Source organism: Triturus cristatus, chromosome 7, assembly GCF_964204655.1.
Source record: "Triturus cristatus chromosome 7, aTriCri1.1, whole genome shotgun sequence".
NCBI lineage: Eukaryota > Metazoa > Chordata > Amphibia > Caudata > Salamandridae > Triturus > Triturus cristatus.
The window spans coordinates 516,878,537-516,896,086 of NC_140590.1; the positions used below are offsets into that span (position 1 = coordinate 516,878,537).

Below are 17,550 nucleotides of genomic sequence, written 5' to 3' on the forward strand. Positions count from 1 at the left end.
GGATCCTTGTGAACCCTTTTTGCATGATGCCCAGAGGTTGCAACTATGGCAACAGAACAGAAGTGTGGCAGCATCATCAAGCTGAGCCATGATACAGGGAGGGAAACAAATGCGTCTTTTCAAACAAGCCACAGATGGTAGAAGAATGGAAAAAAACAGGGCTGTGAATAGCGATTTCTAATTCAATACACATACTAGGCTCTTTCCCCTTTGAGGTACTCTGCACAGTGTCTGATACCATGAGTCAGTCACTCCCTCTCTCCTTCCCTTGACTGTGCAACCCCCTTCCTCTCTTTCCTTTGCATTCCCTGTCACAAAACGGAGACACTGGAATCCACAATGTGCCTCACTTACCTGGGACATGGCTGTGGGGTGGCTAATAATCTTTATTGGCCCTAAATGACCTCTGATTGGCACCTTGCTTGAGTGCCATTGAAGTGGTGGTGGCAGATTCTAGTTATAGCGCTTTAAAATCGTAAAAAAGTGATGAGCGCTATATAAAATGTTTTTTTTTATTTATTTTTAAATATAGAAGCAGTTCGTAGCAACTCAAAAATGCACTTAATGCCCCTGAAATGCTCAATTGGCCACTCCCCGCATGCAGCATGATGTTTGACAATCAAAATGCATTTTTCACTTAAATATCCACTTGCACCAAAAGGTAAGTGGGAACACGCATCATTCTACACTTTGGTTTGGCACCAAATGCCCAGTTTCAAAAATCTTTTAATTCCATACACTAATTGTGGAGCTTCTGATTTAATTTGGCAGCCTCCTCGCATGGCAGCCTTTTTAGGTCGAACCTAGAGCCAGCGCGCATGGCTGCTCTGCGAGGCTTATTGTAGGTTAATAGAAGCTCTGCCCACTCTCTGCGCATATTTGCGATTGACTTGTCACCGCCTGTCCTAAACGCTGGCGTATGAATCGTTGATAGGCTTGTTAGTCACTCCTTAGTACCGCCTCTTCTTCATGTGTCACCTCCCATGGCGACTGGTTCCTTTACATCGAGTGTTACACGGTACTGTTAGACTGTGAGCACTATTTTCGTTAAAGAGGGTCTCCTACTGCAGGCTCAACGTGATTTGGTGCCTTCTTCCACCCGCCCTCCCTCTCGTTGTCCCTGCCTTCTCCCCACCTGCCATCCCGTTGTCCGTTCCTCCCCCCCGCCCGCCCTCCCTCCTGTGTCGTGATGCCAATTATTTTCCTTGCAATAGGTCTCGTGTAAATTCAAGGCCTATTGCATTGTAAATGCTTGTTTCCTGCATGCTATCCTTACCCAGCGGCTCACTACAGAGCAATAGAACAAATACCACCGCCATTTGTGGTCCTAAGTCCTGCAGACGGAGGCACACCCTCTTCCCCCAGTAGCTGAGCTCTGCCAGCAGGACAGTGAGGCAGAGAGTCTCTGAGCTCTGTCCTTGCTACGACCTGTGCATTCGAGGCAGTGCATTGCTTCTTAGACCTGGGTCAGGTGCAGCATTCAATCAAGTATTTTTGGATTTTCTTTTTTTGCGTGAGCTACTGGAGCCTTCCAAGATCTTTCTTGCCACTTCAGTTGGTTGGGGTCATTCTGGACATCACGGTTGACAGTGTAGTCTCATGAAAGAACTTTTGGAGTAAAGGAAGCTTGATGCCATGTGTAGTGAGCTTGCTTGGTGTTTGTGCAAATGTGGATGATGGCCTCTGCGTGCATTGGACAAGATCATCCACCCTGCATCTGTTCAGAATAGGGATTCCTGTTTCAGGGATGGATGGATGACGGAAGTAGGGTTCTAGATAGATAGGACTTCCTCGAAGGCCTGTGGTGGGAAGGGAAGAAAAGGATGAGGACGATGTTTGGGAAAGAGTTGGTAGGTGTCTTTTTCCGCCCATATTTTAATTGGCTCGTGTCATTGTCCTTTGTAAACGCTGGCTTCCGAGTCGTTAGTAGGCTTGTTAGTCCCTTCTTGGTACTGCCTTGTCAGCAATTGTTATCTCCTATAAAGACTGGACCTTTTACTGGTGGTGTTACATGGTCTGCTTTGTTGGTGAGCACTATTTTATTTAATGCTCTTTCCTTATTCCACCCACTACCTCTGCGGACACCGCCCACTTTTATTAGAATTTTTACTAATGGTGGTCCGCTTTATCTATAGCGCACGCTTTTTAAAATTAATTTTAGCAGCACGGTCCACATTTAGCGGCTACACTTATTTATTTATTTTATTTACTAGCGTCCATGCAGCCCTTTCACAAATTTATAGAGGCCACGCCCCTTTCTTTATACAAACCGCGTCTAAGAAAGGTATGCAGCTGACGTTAAAGTGAAAGTGCGGCATGTGCGCTTTTATCCCTCCCACACCCCCCCCCCCCCCACCCAAAAAAAAGTCTGTTTGTCAACTTGGCGAACAGATGTCTTTTCTTTATTTCAAAGCCCCTGCCACGGTTTCACTTTAATGTCGGACACAACCCTTTCTTTATACCCGGCTTGTCTAAAAGAGGCGTGGCCTTCATGAATGTGAAAGCGCCGCATGGGTGCTAGTAAAAAACAAATATATGCAATAGGTCCCGCATTTGCGAGAGTTTAAGCTATTGCATTGCCAATAGCTTAAACTCTCGTTAATGCGAGACCTATTGCAGTACATACAAATGCTTGTTTAGGTCGAGTCTAGCGCAGCGTGCATGCGCTACTCTAGGAAAACAACTTCTTGGAATCGCTCTGGACTTTTCACACGCTTGTGCGTGTGTTTTTTTCTATTGATCTTTGCATGTGTCTTTCTAAAAAAGACAGCATGCAAGTGGGCAAAGGCGGGTGCATGTCTCACCTTCCCCAGAAAATGTTTCCGCCCACGGCCTATGGCTTGCGGGTACGAGCAGGGGCGCCATCTGTTTTTCATTAGCACGTTCACGCACCACTTGTGTGCTTGTTTCCTTTTTAACTGCACCGCTGTAGTTTTAAAAAAACAGAGCAACACTACGCTGCTTTACATTAACACAAGTACATTTCCACAGCCTACCTTGAGTCAACATAACGCTTTCTGATCTGCGGCCAATATGACTTCTCATGTGACGAGCCTGATCCCCTGTTTTATGTGGAGACCGAGAGAAAATGTACCCCTCCACACAGCCTTTTTCTTTTTCCATCGCGGCAGGCTGTGTAGCACCTGGCTCTGGGGGGGGACGGGAGAAGAAAGGAATGCGAAACAACCGAAGCGAGCCAAACACGAGCTCTTGAAACAGCCCTACTGTGCACTGAGACCTGCCCTCGCTCCGACTGCGTGTGTCCGACATGAATAAGCGGGCCCACAGACTGGTTGATGCATGGATCATGTTTGCAGCTCTGAAAGGAAAACCGCCATTCCTTGAAAAGAAGCCTGGTGCATAACTGTTTCATCTCTCCACATATTCGCTGGACACGCAGTGGTTTCGCTCATGACGCAGAGCGCTACAATTTTGCTACAATGCGTGTCTTACAGAAGTCTCGCTCTCAAAGACGCAGAATGTGACATTCACCTTTCCATCGTTTAGCAGTACTCCCCAGGTGCCATATTGGTGTGGTATACTTCTGCGCTTGTGTATACTGAAGCAGCACAACTAGCCTTCATTCTCGTGGCCACGTAATGAAAGGATGGCCGCCCGTTCTTAGACATGCCAAGCGTGCACCCAAGCTAAGAATGAGTAATTAAGTAGGCCAAGGCTTGCAGGGTGCGTTGCTTAGACAACCGCAAAGCCAAGCTTCCTTGATATGCTGCAGTCTGACTTTATAGACTAAATGGGGCACCGTGTGCATCCTTTGATAACCAGATTGTTTGGCAGGAACATTTTCTATGGTCACAGTTAATTTCGGCAGTATTTTATACAGCAGTATGTCTATATTTTGAGACATTCCATATAAAATGTGTATTACGGTCCATTTATGCCATTTTGGGTTTCTGGTGTCAAAATAATCCATGAGACCGAAAGCTGAGGGGTTTGTAAATGTCAGCAGAATTCCAAGATGTCTTTTTGCGTGTGTGTGTGTGTGTGTGTGTGTGTGTGTGTGTATAACTATATCTATCTATATATATATATATATATATATATATATATATATAATCAAATATTCGTTTTAATGCAGCTGGCACGAGAAAATGTGTTTTCACAAGTCAGGTTTTTAAAAAAAAAAAAACAATTAGTTAAAAACTTAACAATACCGTTTGGTCATCCAGTTGCTCAAGCTATCTTTGTTTTATTCCACACTGGTTCATGACCGCATTGTTTAGCTATTTAATCCCTGGTGGCACAGCACCCAGAATAATGTGCTGCGTGGCTAAACACTTATAAGGTCCCAAGAGCGAGACTTATTGGCTATGCCAATGCCTTTTTTTTTTTAATTTCTACTACAAGCTTGTTTGACATTTGCACTGAGCCGATTTGTTTGTCTGTGCAGCGCCTGCTTCCTGCCTTTTCTCTGTGACCTATGCCATCTGACCGCATTTCCTGTCAGATATATCGCGCTTGTTCGTTACACACTGCACAGAGCGGGTCACTAAACTTTAGAGGCAATGTAAAACAATGTCCTCATTTCCATGCCTCTGCTCCCCTCTTGTGGCCAGTGTTGAGGTTTTTTTTTTTAAACACAACTACGTTTGAAGTGTTTGACGCAATCAAAGCCATGTTCAATCCTTTGCTGCTCTCTAGTGGTCAATAGTTTTTTTTTTTGTTTTTTTTTTGCACATGCTCTCGTTACTCGGTCTTCCACTAAAGGAAGGGAAGGTGAACGCACAGTGAAGGGTCATTTTTCTAAAGCGTGAATAATTAAGGAACATCACGCAAGCCCTTGTGGCGCAGGTCACATTCACAGCCCTCTAGGAGGCCAACGCTCGGACCAAGGTTTATCACTATGTGCGAGATTGGAGGCTCGGGCCCACCTTTTCGCATTCTACAGGGGGACCCCATCCTATTGCTAGATGCTATGTGACTGGATTGATTTCTTTAATTTATTAATTTACTCCAGTGAATAGATGTAGTGATATGGGAGGTGAAGGGGGCAACCGAAGACTATTCCGCAATATTATAAAATATTGATGCTATCCAGAGCCGAATCGAGAAGCGTGTGAATCCAGTGTGGACGGGGGCTGAAAGGATGATGTGTGGCTGATGCTTTTGGTACAGGGTGCCTTGCACCAGAGTGTGATGATCGTGCCAGCTAAATGCATTGGTTTTAGGTAGGATTAACCAATCGGAGGGACAGAATAATCCGCCGTAATAGATGGAATGCTTAAGACCATATAGCAGGTTCATAGTTGTGTTCTTTACGTTGCTGAAGCAAAGGGAGGCCACCCTGCTGGTAGGTTTGAGACCCCTACACTACAATAATAGGCAAAGCAAGGTAAGTTGGGGTCTGAAAATCACAACCGCCTCCTCAAACCTCTCGCTACCGAGAGACCGTGGTTTGCAGACTGATGAAAATAAGACTAAGTCCAAATTCACAATCTGGGAAGTGTTTGGGAAGCCTTGAAGCCGTTCGTTCGCTATTGTAGTTGTGGAATTGCACAGTCCTTGCAGGTCCGGCTCTATCAGGGAAGACCTTTCAGGTGCACCTAGGTATGAATTGAGGCATCCAATCATGTAGGGCAATACTAGGTGGGCAAGTTATTGGAAACCATCACACAGAGGGCTCTTTGAATTGCCCTGTCCAACCTCCTCAGAAGGTCTAAAGAGTGCAGCCAGACTGTAGAGTTTCATTAATGATGCATGCAAATTGTTTAATATGGCTTCTAATTCTGGAGGCCCCACGTCCAGGAGGACAAATTACATTTGTGGGACGATGCCCAGAAGAGAGCTACCGGTTAGGAAAAATAAATGCCATTGAGGTAGACCTACTTGGCAAATGTGCAGTTCTAGAACAAGGTGTCATGACTCCTGCTCAGCAGCAGTAGAATTTCAGAAGTGCATTATCATTTTAGACCGAGATTAATCCGACCAAGACTATACCAGACGCTTTCGGGTTAGCCATAGTCTCCGTGGTGCAACCAATGATGATAATATGCAGGGCATTCGGTTTGGTAATTGTGTGGCTGGGAAAATTCACATTGCTGTAGTGATAAGTATAGCACTAGAAACATAAACCAGCTATGCAAATCATTTTACTAATACATTAGTTTTGCCTCTCATAGACATTCTGTCTTACTTATAGATAATTTAGGCATATAAGTAGCAGATACACTTCAGCGACATTAATGCATTAAACAGGCGGCCGAAGCATCTTACTATAGAAGTTGTGCTTTGCTAAGACTATTGAATTTGGATAAGACTTGAATATGGTGAGAACATCAAATAAATGCTTGCAATGTTCTATGAAACTTGCATTTTGACGTGGATCCTGCACAGTATACTACTTGTGGAAGTGAAGAAAGTGTGTATTTAAATTCGACTTGTAGTAGCTACATTCATGGCGCACAGTAGTGTTACATAGTGGAGGCGCACAGTCCTCATATGACAATGCATGTTGTCATGTTAGTAGCGAATAGCTGAAAACTGGGACAGTGGTGCTAGGCAGTGTTGTCTAGAATGCCCTGCTATTGGGCATCATAATGCGCACATGCTGTACTAAGACCCTCTTGGTAATGCCAAGTGCGCGTGCGTTCATGGTAACATGGGCATTCCACACAGAAATGACAGCATTTGGCGCTGGTGGGTCACATTAAAACCACAAAAGGCAATTGATGGAATCCTTCCAAAAGTATCTGCCAGTCACTGAGGGTTTCATTGCAGCCCATGGTTTGGACTGGTGGGGCACGCCTAGAGTCGGTCATTCACCGGGCTCACCCAACCTAGGATTGACTCCGATCCACCTTAAGCTATTCTGAGGCACCGTTCCCTTAGCAGTATTGTATTTTTGCTGTGAGTTCATCGTTAACAAAACTGTGTGTGTGTCTCCTTCTCTGGAGGTGAAGTTAAAGTGCTTAATATGTTTTCTTCCTTCTCTCTTTAGTTGAAAATACAGGCCACTGCGAGTTTGCGTACCTGCGAGACCTTCTCATCAGGTAGGTGGCTGGAATGTATTGTGGGAGGAAAGGGCTGAAGGATGTGCCATGGGTGGCTCTAATCTGATTTAATATTGCTGCAGTGTATGGAGTAAGTTCAAAACATCTAGGGGAGAAATGCCGACTACTCCTCTGTGCATGTCGTTCATTTTATGTTGTGGTGAGAGCAGTTTATTTACAGTACAGGCTTTTCATTCTATTGAAATATCACAACAGTATCACTGGTTGGTCTGTATTTCAATTTGCAGCTTGTTTTTTTAGATTACATCCTGTGCGTTTCTCTGGGATTTAGTTTTGGGTTTAGAATTTTGCAATTTTTGTTAATTTTTTTTCTTTTTTTTTAATTGAAGTCTTTGATCTCGAGCATCCATTAAACTCACAATGCCTCCGGACACATGCTCATGATTCACCTTAGATTGATTGTTTTCTCCATTGGGGTTCGGGAATGATTGGTGCTGCTCAATGGAGAAAGCGGAGAAAACATAATATCTGGAGACTCGAGCATTAACACAAAAGGAATTCAGTCACCACTTTCTGTGGTGGTTGATGCTGGAGTTAAAGTGCCTTCAAGGTTTCGGGTTGTATGAGAATGACTGAGGTGGGGGGCTGGGGATTACAATTAATCGAAGAATTAGTAATGCCGCAACTTTACATATAAGACAATTCTGCAGTGACCTGATGGGCATGGATTTATCATGCCACTCTAAACGGGGGTGGTACCCAAACACGGCAGGGAGCTTATGAAGCCTTTGAAGATGATGCCAAAGTGGGAGGTGCAGAAGCAGGCACATATTGGACAACCGACCTAGTTGCAATGCATGCACAATGTGTGATGTCCTCGCATGTCCTGCATTATCACAAGGGCTCTCAGTTCTATGGTACTTATTTTTTTAACATTTCCGTATTTATCCATATTTCTTTTTTGGCCATTTTATCTGTATTTATCCATATTTCTTTTGTATGTAAACGAAGTTAAACAATACATTTCCATATTTAGTTAACTGATAGACGTGCAATTATACTTTGATGTCTGTCATGTTTTAGCTCTTTAAGCTGTCAAATTTTATATAACCATACATCCACTGGCCAATACTAGCATTATCAAAATAACATGAGACCAAAAACTGTCACCTGAATACAAGGTGCTCTTTTCCCAAGCCCATTAGTGGCAATATGTGCTTTCTACAATGATTTCAAAAGTATTGGTATAATACAAAAGTTTTACAAATTAAAATCTAATCCATGAACTTTCAAGAGCGTATCTCAAGTTGGCTCCCACAATCAAACTCCACAAAATGTTGCCAAATTAATGATACATAAACTTCTTGTTTTATTGTGCCTTTGGTTTTGCTTTGTTCGTCATAAGTTGGCAGGGTATGCTCGGACGTGAGTCCCTTGCTCACTTTGCCACTGGATTCAAGCAAGCCTGGCTGAAGACGGCTGAAATGCCAGAAACCGGTCCTAGGAAGCTTGTTTCCGGTCCAGGGAGGACCTGGCTTGGCAGTTCGGGCTGGACTGTTCCCATGAGGCACAGGGTCAGACTGATTTGCATATGGCCATGTCTGAACTGGGGTGGCAGAGTGGGCTAAAGAACGATGATGGATTAAACCCAGATCAGTTGACTGGGGGTGAGTGCTTGCAATGTTCAACACTCCGTCCATCATTTTCTTTGGTTTTGCCTTGTGAAAAGAGCACGTTGTATTCATGTGACAGTTTTTGGTCTCATGTTCTTTTGATTTGTTGTATCTGATAGGAGCTGGTCAGGGTAACAAGGTTGCACCACTGGGTAAATTGCTTAACTGGTAAAGTAGATACAATTTAATATTTGAGGAGTGCAGTTTAGAACTTCAACTACTAGTATTATCCCAGAAATGTATGTTGACATATGCCCTTATTTAAAGAAATTTAATCCTGTTTTTTAATTTCCCATGCTGTCCATCTGCTACGCTGCTGGCCTATAATTAATGAAAGACAGCACTGAGAGTCACTTAAAAGAAGAAGAATTTTCTGCATTTATTCAGTTTTAAAAATAAATGCAGACAGAAAACACATTGTTTTCTGTCTGTATTTATCTGTAAAAATCCGTAAAAACTGAAAACAAGGAGCCTTAATTATAATGCATAGCAAGTGATTTCCTATTGATAAACAGCAGTACATCAGTGTTGGTATTGAAGGAGTGTTACTATCTGTCGAGGCACTCTTCACGGAACTGAACAACAAAATGATTGTTTTGACCAGTAGCGGCTGCTATTTATCAGAGGTGGCGGGGCGTAGAGGTTGTAGAAAAAGAGAAAAAAAAACGTACCTTCAGGGTGGCCACCTGGCTGGCCGCGGCCTGTCTGCTCCTGCCACCGCTCACTAATCCGAAGCAGGAAGCACCCAGGCTCCCGACTCCCCTAGCCAAACACAACACTGCGGTGCAGCGTTGTGGATTGATCTGAGAGCCGTGGATCAGCGCTCAGACGGGGAATGGGGCCTGGGTGCAGAACATGCAAAGTGCGCAGTGACTGTTCTGGTCGGCTCGAGAGGGCCGGCCAAACAGTTACGTGCACTTTAGAGTGGCGCACCACTCCTCCTCCTGGCCCCTGTTCTGCCAGTCTAGCCCTGCCCCGCACCAGGTAACGCACAACTAAAATGATAACACTGTTTATTATCATTTTAATTTTGTTTTAATTACTGCTCATAGAGCAGTGGGGCAAAGCTCCACCGCCATAGCAGGAGCCACCACTGGTTTTGACAGACACAAGGATTACAGCATATTACATACAGAAGCACAGGAGAAATCGCTCCTACCAAGGACTGCAGGCTTCTTAAGCAGGGATCATCTGGAAACGCCTGTATGTGAGAGTAAGGAGGTGTTCATGCTAGAGTATTTGAAGTGCAGCACCTCACATACACTTCCCATTAAATCAATTGCTAATTACTCCTCCATTTATCAACACTGCTCGATCTCTTGGAAAAGCCATGTGGATAAACTGGTCAGGGGTATTTGGTTATGCTTTTTAACTGCTGCCACCCATCCATGCATAGTATGGAAAGTGCATCCGGTGCAATTGATTAGAATTCTTATTGCATCCAAGTCACACAAGGTATTCACAACTACTTGAAATGTCAGTTCATCCACATTACAGGCTGCTGCTTCTGCCAGACTTGAATCTGCAGGGAAAATGAATAGTTCATTAAAACCCTCCCTTTCATCCTAGTGATTGGACTCCTCCATTGACGAATTCACTCCTTTGTAACTCTTTTATACACTGCAAAAGAAGTTACAAAGTGCTAGAAGTTCTACAAGCTGTGTGTTATGTTGCACATTATGCATCTTTCTACTTCTGCTAACTCATTACTTTCAACCGTTCAAGACATCATAAAGTATTTTTCTTATTCTTCAACAATTGGTTCTGGCAAAAACATTACAGGTTCATTTAGCAGCACTCTCTTTTTTTAATTTTAAAACTGTATTTTCAATGTTAGTCGAAGTCTCTCTGGGAGAGTTGAAATGAGTGTTTATCGTGAACACTTAAAACTCGTTCTTGCAATTTTTTAATTTAGTTCGAAGTAGGCCAATTAATTTTCGATTCCATTTGAGCCTCAACATACCCTCCACAGTGAGGCTAGTGCCATCAAGAACACCACTTTAGGATGGCCCTGCAGAGTACATGTAAGTGAGCTACAGTCTTAATCTTTAGAAGAACATTCAAACACACCAGTACCTGTCGTATTGTTTATTCATCTCCGGTTTCAACCCAAGTTGGCTTTAGCTTTTCATATTAATGAGGCTATTGAACTGCCAACACTCTTCGTAAATCCACAAGGAGTAGCAGAAAGGGCTTTCCGCACTCTAAGGCGAGCTTTAACGTACAGCAATGATGGAACAAAGTCAGTCCGGGAAACTTAAGCAACTGTATGCAGCTTTCTTGCAGCCGCATCGGGCAAAGCTATGTTAAAAGCCGGTCCTGCCTTATGGGTTGGTGAATGTGCTCAGGTTTGCTTTGCAAAGGCCAAACGTACAAAGCAGGTGCATGAGCCCGAGGGGAGGAAGAGGCCACTATGGAAATACTATTTCAGAACGTATTTTCACTAAATACTATACTGGGTTGATGATCCAATGTAGGAATGAAGTGCAAGATGGTCAAATTGTGTTAACCTCTAACCAATCTTATTGCTGCTACTTTCTGCCAGTTACTGTTTCAGAGGTTATGGGTACAGGTTTACAGTCTGTGCACACCATGGGATCTACAGCAACACGCGCTACGCACAGAAAACATACTGCCTTCATATTTTCTGAAGACTAGTACGGCAAGGAAGAAAATAACATACAAATTATTGCATTACACCACAAGCAGAGACCCCGTTATTTTCATAGGAAAACAAAAAATCTAAAGTTGCCTGTGTCCTGAGGCATTGTAACTTTCGAGGGGTGTTACCAGGTGTCATTCCATTCACTTTAAAAGCCAAAACAAAGTGTTTGAAGAAAAATGTTTTAGTATCTGGAACCCCACACTAAATGTGAGAAGAGTGCACTCAATATGGATATACAACTCTGCCATAAAAAAAGTGTTAGTCAAGTGATGTTTTCTTATTGTACAGCTATCCATTGTTTTGTAGCTAGATTCACACTCTAAATATTCCTTAGTCTGTGGGGTTTTGGTGGAGGGTGTGGTTGTGGGATGGAAAAGTCCTCTGCCTCCTTCTCCTGTATGATACAATGTGCCCAGTTCCAGAATTCTAATAGCCTGTTTATTGCTCCACAGAACCCACATGCAGAACATCAAGGACATCACCAGCAGCATCCATTTTGAGGCATACCGCGTGCGGCGCCTGAATGAGGGAAACGTGCTCTCTAACGGAATGTCTGACAAAGACCACATGTCCAACGAAATGTAACGCCCAGCCCTTCGTGCAATGGAACTGTTGTTCCGGTAGAATGTTTCATCCGCGCACCTTTCCATCCTGCCATTGTGACTTTGACCAAAATAGAGGAAACTGTCCAGGGAGTATGGCATTCAGGGGGATGTGGATCAGGTTTAGGGTTCGTTCTGGTCTCTTGTGACTGGGTGGTGGGGGACTGATGTAACCACTCCATCCACAGACGAGTATGTTAACAATATGTAACTTGTGCCATGACTGGACACTGTGAAATTGTTCCTTGTGCTAAAAGCATCTTATTTACTCTTATCGGGGTTGATAGATTCTTGGTGCCTCTCTACATTTCAGTTGTATACTTTTTTCGTCTATCTCGTTCTTTTAAAGACTGCAATATTCAGCTAGGTCTAAGTGCCATCCCAGATTCCCCATACTGTCTCAATCTAGCCTGCCTTGTTAGAACACTGATGCCAAAACAACAAACTGAGGTGGTGAAGATGGTGATGGTTGATGTAGTAGGCTTATTTGAGGTTTCCAGTATTAATCTGCAAGTCATCGCTCTCATATCGCACTCCCTTTTTCTGCCAGTAGGGATTTATGTTGACCGAGCTGTGAATGCAAAATGTGACCTGTTGAAACACAAGAAATACTCCACCACAACGTGGGCAGCGGCTTGACGGAAATCCTTAGATGAATTATTGGCTTATGATTGTCTTTCGAATGTAGGGAAAAAGACCAGCATGAGATCCCAGGCTTTAAGATGCTTAGCATGCATTTTTTGCTGTTGCTGCTGCGTTGTAAACTAACCAGTCCGTTCCAGTGTGAAGTGCTCTCCCCATCAAACACCATGTGAACTCCACAAATATTGGCTTGTAACCAGCAAAGCCAATGCAACCAGTCATAATTCCGTTGACATCTGAGCTTTTGTTACGTTGAGTCCTTTTTATACAATTGATTCCAATATTTTCTGGGTTTCAGTTCGCCCTGCTGGTCCTCTTTCTGTCTCTCCTGAAGCTCTTTTGATTATAAATTTTGTTAAACCGCTTTTCATTTTATTTAACAAAGTATAGCCTTAAATGGTAAAATGACATTGTTTGTGGTATACTTTTTAAATAATTGAAATGTATTGATATTTTTGCTTCAATTACTAGCATATGTTTGCATGTTCTACTCCCGGCCATAGTTCTCAGACTGTACGCGATGCATTGAACGGGAAGGCATAGTGCCAAAACATCCTTCGTATTACAACGGCAAGATCTGAAACCAACCTGGCAGATGAGGGTCACCGTATAACTTTCTTGATTTCTCCCTAAATGCATTTGTGAATTTCGCATCAACAATAGGAAAAGATGTACACTTTTTTTCTCCTATTAAATGACAACATTGCAACAGTGAGTTGACAACGCATCTAAGGACCTTCCTGACCTGAACAGACTAGGTATGTTTTCAGGAAATGGATGGAGCTCCATTGTCTTTGTCATCAGACCTCTGGTTACATTTTGTGGAACAGAACTAAATCTATTGAGGCAACCTTTGCAGTAGTGCCGGTTGTAGCTTCTTTAGTTCACCTCATTCTATCATTGCCTAGTTTTCAATTTCCACTGTTGAAGGGGTGCAGGGCATTCCATTACTGATACTTCCCATTGTGGCACAATGCAAGGAGAGCCCATTCTGGTTTTCAGTTGCTAAAAGGTTGATACTGTATACCTCTGTAAGAGTGCGCTCTGTAGTAAAAGTTGCACATTCTCTCCTTTTGGTTAACCGTCCAACACAACATAAGTGCCTTTTGTACAGGGAAGTTATCCTCGCTGTTGATTCAGATTGTTGGTATTTTTAATTTTTTCTAGCTGTGTTTGGGGGTGGATATTTTTAATCAATGTGCTCAAAAAATCCTTGCTGGAAGTGATCAAAATACTTGGTACTCTGGGTCTCGGGGGGGAAGGGGGTGGGGCTATTTCAGTGGAATGTTTAGTTCAGGACTTATGTTGTAGCTTGAAAGTGGAGTGTGATCATGGTGGTTTGCTGTATCTATTAGTCTCTTCACCCAAAAGGGTAATGACAGGTTGTTCAGGATTGAGCACAATGAGACATGCGTGTCTTGGTGGCTGTTCCATTGCCCTTCTGACCTGTTAAGATATACCCAGTTTTCTCCATACACCAGTCAGTCACCAGAGGTAACTGATCGTTGGCATGGTTGTTCACCTTAATGTGCACAATCTAATGTTTTGAGTTGGAAATGGGGATTTTGTGCATTTTTAGGGCATTTTATTTTCAAAAAGCTCTGGTGATTTCTCTTAGTGACACACATTTCACACATCTGTTTGAAAGTATCTTGAATGGACCATTCACAAACACTCCTTGCAGATCTATCCATGGTTTAGTTAAGACTGGTTATGATGCTTGCGCTTGGGGGATGGGCGTTATCTCCCAGTGCAGATATGTGCAAAGAAGTCTTCAAAGCGACTATTTTGGTGGAACATCTCAAATGTTTGTGCTGAAGTGCAAGGTGGTAGTATTGATTCTGGGTAATGTTTGTGTACCAAGACTGTTAAAGAGCTCCCATTTTATCTTTTGTAAACTTTCCATACCCCATCTAAAAGGAGAGGATTCTGCTATAACTTTCGAGTGGGCAGGCACAGCCCCCCTCCTACTGCCCTATCCCCCCCCCTCTGCCCCATCACCCCATCTGCTTTCCTTCCACAGCATATCCTATGTCCCTGCTGACTGTGTGCATGGCACCAGCATTAACTTTTCTCTGCCTAATGTACCTCTGGTAGGATGCAAAACTTCTGCGTCGAGAAGCAGATATGGGCAGCATCCCGGAGCTAATTGTTTGGAAGTAGGTAATGTCTTGCTAAGTCAGTTTGCACGTGAAATCAAGTTGGTGGGGAGAGGAACAGGCGAAGAAGGTGATGCTATGAGCACATTTAGTGCCGGTCTGTCTAGGCCACAGCCGATACTTAGAGTGCGTTGATGAACCTGTAGAGGTCATTGAAGCATGGGTGAGCACAGAAAGATGTCTTTGCAGAATGCGGATCACCTGACGGGGAAAAGCAAAGGGTAGTAGGACCTTCCTACAGGTATGCTGTAGCAATGTCGGCAATAATTACCCTGCGAATTGGGAAGCCTTATCCTGTCAGGTAATAAGCGGTGGCATGATGCCCATTTAAGTCACGTTTGCTGCTGAAAGTAACGAATAATATAGCAAATAATATGCATGTTTTGTGGTCGCTTTAAACTGTTGCTCTGTAATGGTCATTTTCACGGAGAGACCCTCAAATCATGCCTCGGTGCGAGTATCTCCCCTCTTGCTTTGTAGACTGTGCCAGTTTGCTTTAAACAATAAGTTATTTCTTCCCAGGAAGAGAAAATTGCTCTCCTTAGCGAATCTTTGGCTTTAAATGGCCTTCGGTATTTAGTTGGCATAAGTTGTCCCGCTCAAGTTGTCGTGGGTCTTGCTGATGCCATGTTGCGAGCGAAGAGGGGTGCAGCCTTAGGGTTTACCCCTCCACCTTGGAACACATTTTCTCCTAACAAGTACAAAACTCTGTAACATTGTTGTTGGCTTGTTGGAAAAAGGAAATAAATGATGTACTTGTTGACATGCTATATTCTAGCAAAATGAAAAAATGTGTATTAACTAATAGTATATAGATATATATTTCAAATGTAAAGAAATTTTAAAATGGAAAAAAAATCTCATGCACTTCAAGAGCTGCCATTTTTTTTATTTTCCATTGGGTCCAATTGATCCTTCAGCAGGTTCAAGCAAGGAAAGCAATTTTTGATTCTTCATCATAGCCCGATGTGTTTTTTTTTTTTCTTTGTTTTTTTTTTAACTCAAAATAATGTATTCTTTTTGTCACAATTTAATAAAATGCCCTTTGTGTTGGTTATATGCATTGTCAAATTTAGTCCTTTTTGTATAAATAAAAAGCAAAACAAATTTATGTTTAATATGTATTTCCTAAAATAAATGTTGAAAATGCAGATGTTTGTTTTATTGTTATTTTATCTTTATTTCATACATTGGTGGATTTAGGTTGTCGGCCTGTTTGAGGCGTCAAAGCTTCGTATTTAAACACTTTGGTAGGTTAGCATGTGCTGATGCGCAGTTTGAACTACTTATGTCCTACTTCTTATTTCTGTGGTGGCAACATTGTTTGCTTCCTGTGCAATGGGTGTTTGCACTGCTGTCATCCATTTGTTAATGTCAGGAGCTTGGCACTGGAGTTGTGTGTGTTGAACCTAGGGGGAAAACCTTGTGCAAATGCATTGAGTGTCCCCTATGAATTAGTTACCAACGTTGGTACATTTTTCACCTAACCTTCCACATAAAGTTTAGTACTATTTTGACCTTCCATTTTCAATGCTTGGCACCAATCTGTTACTTGTACTGTTCCTGCCTCCCCAGCAGCAGCATATAACACAGAATGTGGGGGTCACATATTGATGTCAGTTTTGCTGCTTAAATGTGCTGCCTGTGGGACATTGTATAGTTCAGGTTTTGCTATTGTTCACCTCCCCTATTAGAATAGCCTTGCCACGGATCTAGTGATCATCTTTGGCGGGATGTCCCTCCATTGCTTATGCCCCATCTGCTTTGCTGGACTTGGAATTGTCTGCACAGTACCCTTTGCTAAATAGGAGTAAATCGCCTGTACTCTCCTTTTAAACATGCTTTGATTTTGCGTTTATAGCACCCACCTATCCAAGGGTATCCTAGCCTAACCTAGGATACGTTTTTGGGATTTGTTTTAACCAATGTACATGATTCTGAGCAAATGGCCTGAGGAAGTGTGTTCCAAGCTTCAGTAGTGATCCCAGAGAAAGAGTACCCCTTAAGATGTTCCTTATCGGAACCTGCGGACAGAAACCAGAGACGACGTAGTGGAGCATACAAGTCTAGGAGTGTACCTCCAAAACAGTATAGACCTAGTTCTTATAAGAAGTAGAATCTGCTGCCTTATGGCAGAAGCAGAGCACCCTCAAGACATCTCTTCTGCATAGGTTGCTAGTGAAACTACTTCAGATGCATGGATACACTCGCAGGTTAATTTGGCATACTCCTAATTGAAATATTTAATTTGCCGACAAGTCCTTAGTAAATGGTGTAAAAAAAAAAAAAAAGGTGGTGGTAGAAATGTTTGCAATAAGTCTAACCGCTGGCAGTTGCTCGGGAAAGCATTCAAACCCATTGTTCTCTTACCCACCATGCCACCTAAGCTTGGACCCAGCCAAATTCAAATCCAGCCAGCTCCTCCCAGAACGGAAAGAGAAGGGGCTCATTTTTCGGGTGTAGCCTGGTTCCAGTGAGCACAGGACCCTTGTCTGAGCATGGATTGAACAGCTGCCATGAGAGATTCTAAGTGGTTAGATTTATTGCAAGCATTCATCACATTACCTTTTGTGTGTTTGATGTTAAAAACAAAAATTCACCCAGGAACTAGAAGCTAAGTGCCACCATAGGACTGCAGCACCTGTTGTGCTGTTCACTAAGTGGGCCTGTAAAACATGGCTACAGGCCTGCCATGTGTAGCCTGACTCGTGCAACCTAAAAACCTGCTGTCAAACCATAGACTATCCCTTTCTACTAGTTGGGAGTACCTGCTGTTAAATATTAATTACTCCTTGTTAAGTGCACCTTATTGCCCACAAGGAAGGGTCCTTATCTATGGAG

The 17,550-nt window shown here is 43.1% G+C and overlaps 1 protein-coding gene across 7 annotated transcripts in view; it reads left to right on the forward strand.

Annotated features, from left to right (window-relative positions):
• The window catches only part of SEPTIN9 (septin 9), an 844,294-nt gene extending 828,434 nt beyond the window's left edge, over positions 1-15,860 (forward strand). For all 7 annotated transcript variants that reach the window (XM_085616876.1, XM_085616877.1, XM_085616878.1 and 4 more), the window contains 2 exons: positions 6,956-7,007; positions 11,759-15,860. In XM_085616876.1, the coding sequence (XP_085473002.1) occupies positions 6,956-7,007; positions 11,759-11,891 (185 nt within the window). In that variant the 3' untranslated portion in view covers positions 11,892-15,860. The remainder of the gene's footprint in view (positions 1-6,955; positions 7,008-11,758) is intronic.
• Positions 15,861-17,550: the final 1,690 nt, after the last annotated feature.